This window comes from Etheostoma spectabile, unplaced genomic scaffold (genome assembly GCF_008692095.1).
Source record: "Etheostoma spectabile isolate EspeVRDwgs_2016 unplaced genomic scaffold, UIUC_Espe_1.0 scaffold273, whole genome shotgun sequence".
NCBI classification, from domain to species: Eukaryota; Metazoa; Chordata; class Actinopteri; order Perciformes; family Percidae; genus Etheostoma; species Etheostoma spectabile.
Genome location: NW_022605577.1, coordinates 1,101,693 through 1,106,225, shown reverse-complemented (window position 1 = coordinate 1,106,225; position 4,533 = coordinate 1,101,693). Strand labels below are relative to the sequence as shown.

The window sequence follows — 4,533 nt, the reverse complement described above, 5'->3', positions numbered from 1 at the left end:
TGTGTGTGTGTGTGTGCGTGCGTGCGCAGGCTGTGAACCCGTGAGTACACATTGACAGACAACCGAAAGCAGTCGGAGCAGTTAGTTTTACAGTAAAAGAGAAACGGCACAAAAACAAGTTCTGTAATTATTGTATCCACATCGCACATTATTGTGGATTTGAAGTGTTTGTCTCTGGCATTACATCCAATTAAAGTTCAGAAATTACACATACTGTATGGGAACGTGTATGGGTGTCTCAGTGAGGATTAGCTCATTTTATATTACCATTTAGCTAAAACTCTCGTCTACAATGGTTTGTTATACAACTAATTCAATTATTTTTTTCAAATGGTCTCAAGTCTCCAAAAGTCTAACATCTCTAACATCACATTTTCTGCTTTACACACAATTTCTTCTTCTTTTTGCAATTCAAAATGGCACTTTTTAAATGCACTGAACACAATTCTTTGCATAACACACAATGATCTGACAAAGTCACATGTTTGCCATTTCGAAACACTGTCGTTCAAAATGACCCTATGAGCTAGTTTTCCAATATACTGTATGTGCCACCTAGCCAAACACCCTAATAGCTTATTCGGGAAGTGAGCACTATGAAAAGACCACAGGTGAGCACAGGAAGACGGAGGGTGAGAATGAGAGGGGGAGGAAGAGTGAGAGGCAGGGGTAGAGAGGGTAGAAGAGTTCATGGCCAAAGAAAAAAAAAACAACTTTCAAATGAAATCAGAGCAACTTGTTTGGTTAAAAATTAAAAATAAATTAAAAAAAAGTTTCAACAGTATGTGTGTACCTGCAAATATTTTCTGTGCGCGTGAACAATCGGAAGAATTTTCTATAATTTGAACTATTTTAGTATTATGGTGAAGCATACTAAAGATGTGAATGCTTTTCATTATGGCCAACAGTGTGTAGTTGGTTAGACAAAAATCTGGTAATATGAATAAGAAAAAAGTGTGTGCCGTTTGGTGCAAAAGTTAGATTTTGATAATGCTATATGTAGTTTTGGGGCTTCGTTCATTTTGAGTTATTTTGCAGTTTGGGTGTGGGGTTTGATGAAACCAGTCTAGTTGACAAGATTGTGTTTAGCAATTGGAAACAACTGTAATGCCTCGTTTTATCACTTAAAGATGTTAGGTGAGGTTACTTCTTGTCCCCTCCCCCTCCCTTCTGTGCTTCGGCGCACTAACCCCCCACCCCCATCCCCAAATCCTTCTTGTCAGTTATTGGCCTGAACACTTTGTGTGTATGCTTTGTGGTGCAGGCGGGCACAGTTTGTTGCCGTCTGTAGACTCTGGGCTGTCTACAGAGACCGCTTTTTTCACAGTGTGTTCTGGGGACAGGCAGCTAGCAGATAGTGAGGAGATGTTTTTTACAGGTTTGGGGTTCTGGGGCCGGCGCTAGCAGTAGTGAGGAGAGTTTTTTACAGTGGTTTCGGACAGGCAGCTAGCAGTATGAGAGGAGATGTTTTTACGTGTGTTCAGGGGACAGGCAGCTAGCAGATAGTGAGGAGATGTTTTTTAAAGTGTGTTCAGGGGACAGGCAGCTAGCAGATAGTAGGAGATTTTTTTACAGTGTGTTCGGGACGGCAGTAGCGATAGTGAGGAGATGTTTTTTACAGTGTGTTCAGGGGACAGGCAGCTAGCAGATAGTGAGGAGATGTTTTACAGTGTGTTCTGGGGACAGGCAGCTAGCAGATAGTGAGGAGAAGAAAGCAAATGTATTAAAAATTAGACGCGGGACTCAATCCCCGGTCTCACGGGTGAAAGCCCTGGGTTTGACCCATCCACCCCCCCAACCCCACCTCCTTAAGCAGATTTTTGGGCTTTCATACTCACTACCATAGCCGCTCCTAATGCTAATAGCCGTCATCTTCTCATTGACTTTACAGTGGAATAGTTTTCTGTGGTGGCCACACAGACTTCCGTGCCACCACCACGCAATGCAGGGGGATCATTTCATGGATTCCTGTGAGACTGAGATTTTGTAACCTTCAGACAGAACCAGGCTAGCTGTTTCCCCGTTTCTAGGCGTTAGGTTAACCATCTTTTGACTGTGACTTCCTATTTGGTACTTGACTGACAAACTCTGTAAAATGACTTGTGGTGCATAAGTTCTCCTTCTTTCTTATCTGGTATTTTCCCTTATATACTAAAACAGATACTGTAACCTATAAAAAATAACATGTTTTAATAAATGTGTCTTTCTGTAAACCAGAATTCAGCCAAGAGTTCCCACCAAGCACCTTCTCCCTGGAGGACCAATGGGAAGTGAGTACAAACACACACACACACACACGCACACACACACACACACACACACACACACACACACACACACACACACAGTATTACCCCCCTTCATTCACACAGAGAATTTATAATTCACCGGGGCTCTGCTGTAAAATACCATGGTGCCCCTGACAGCCACTTGCTCAAACAAACCCCTCAGGAAGCAAATAAAGGGATTGATTTGTTGTAGATGTAACGGGGAGAAGGCCGGAGGGGCTGCCGAGTTCTGGCGGAGAAGGAGTGATGGAGGGAGTGATGATGGATGGAGGGGGAAGAGGAGTGGAGGAGCTGTGGATGGGAAGCTAATGAGTTTGGACAGCTCTGACGCTGCACAACAGCAGGACTGGAGGTGTGCGTGTGTCTGTGTGTGTGTCTGTGTGAGTCAGGAACAAGTCGTTGGGTCAGCGAGGGTCAAGGCCACATCACAGACATTACATCACTGCCAGAGCCACACACAGACCCAGCTGTGCAGCAGTTTGTACTAACATGACTGATGTTACTACACAGTGACTATCACAAATGCAACACAGCCTCTCACAGTTTAGATAGATAGATAGATAGATAGATAGATAGATAGATAGATAGATAGATAGATAGATAGATAGATAGATAGATAGATAGATAAACATTGATCCCTATGAAGTGGGAAATTACAGTGTTACAGCAGCAAAATCAGTCACACAGCACAGAATATAAATAAAGGAAATACTAGGATACAATATACATACATACAATATACATGAAATGTACATGAAATAATAATAATAATACAAATAAAATATAAGAACAAATATTTGAATATGTATTCAGGATGGGAATATAAAATGTGCAACTGCTTAAATAGTATGTTAAAATGTAAATAAACCAATTTTACAGGTTGCACTTAGTGCAGTATTGTGGTGTCTCGGAGTCTTATACTTATTATATAGTTTACACCTTTTATAGCTGTAAGGCCTGAAAGTATCATAACTTTGTCATTTTTGACAGAGTTCCCTGCAAAGTCAACAAAAGACTTATTTAGTTTGACTCATTTTCACCATAATTAATAATAGTGTAGCACAGCTAATTTAGCTGTGATACACTGGTTTTACTATAAACTGATAGAAACAGGTGGTAGCCTCCGTCTTATGTACTGTATGTGTCAGTGTGTGTACATGCAGTTGTAAAACCTGATAATATTCAGGTTATGTCAGTTATCTCAAACACCTTACCCCAGCTTAAAGCACGATCTCACACCCGCTTAACAGACCTAGATAACTCCTTTAGTTACCAGGATGTCCGTTGCATGTATACATCTCAACCGGGAAGAGCTCGGGTTACCCGTCTGAGCACGCTCCAAAGGTTATAACTGCCCATCCCCACTCCTCTGCACTGGTTTTTGACCCAGATATAGAAGTTGAAAGTTGTTATGAATTCATTCTATGAAAAAAAATTTAATTGAATTGAAAGCAGTGGCGCCAAAAACAACCGCAACAACACAAGCTTTAAACCTTGAAACCTACTGAGGTCTTTTCCAGGGCAGGTACTATCAAGAAGACCCCAGAAGATGGCCCGGGTTCGAATCTGACCCGCGGCCCTTTGCTGCCTGTTGTTCCCCCTTTCTCTCCCTGTTCCTGTCTTCAAGCTATCTTGTTAGTTAAAGGCCATAAAAGCCCCCCAAAAAAACTTGAAAAAAAATAGAGGCCCCAATAGTAATCCATGTTCTCCCCGCTTTCCAAGTTGTTGTGATTTGGACAAAGGTAAACCGGAAGAAAAAGCCTAATTCTGACCAGTTGGCATAGATTTCCGGAGGTAGAGTTACTCTACTCATTCTTCCCATTCTTCCTCGCTTAACTGGCATAAAACTGGTTATTCACCCGAGCAAGACCCTACCCCTGTTACTGCTGTGCATTAAACCCACTGTGTGGTTGTTTTAGTGCTAGCATGCCACAAAGTTAAAGTTGCACTAATCAATGAATTTATGTTAAAAGTCACATAAACACCCCCTGCAGATAATTATCTCCAACTCTGCAGTTTCTCTCAGCTTTACGGAGCGTTTTAGAGCCTTTAAACTGAATGTTGAGGTTTGGTGGGCACATTTCCTGTCTTGGTTCAGTCTCACTTCTCCCATCAAATCTGTAGCAGCAGGCAGCTGTAAAAACAAAAGCTTTAAAAACCCACCAAACTGGCCAGGACCGGCCCAGCCAGAGCATCCAATCCAATCCAATCCAATCCACTTTATTTCTATAACACATTTTACAAA

The 4,533-nt window shown here is 41.8% G+C and overlaps 1 protein-coding gene across 1 annotated transcript in view; it reads left to right on the top strand.

The window, feature by feature from the left end:
* aff2 (AF4/FMR2 family, member 2) overlaps positions 1 to 4,533 on the top strand; it is a 197,518-nt gene that overhangs the window by 189,478 nt on the left and 3,507 nt on the right. Inside the window, 1 exon segment of the mRNA XM_032510839.1 lies at positions 2,218 to 2,270. Coding sequence (XP_032366730.1) covers positions 2,218 to 2,270 — 53 coding nt within the window.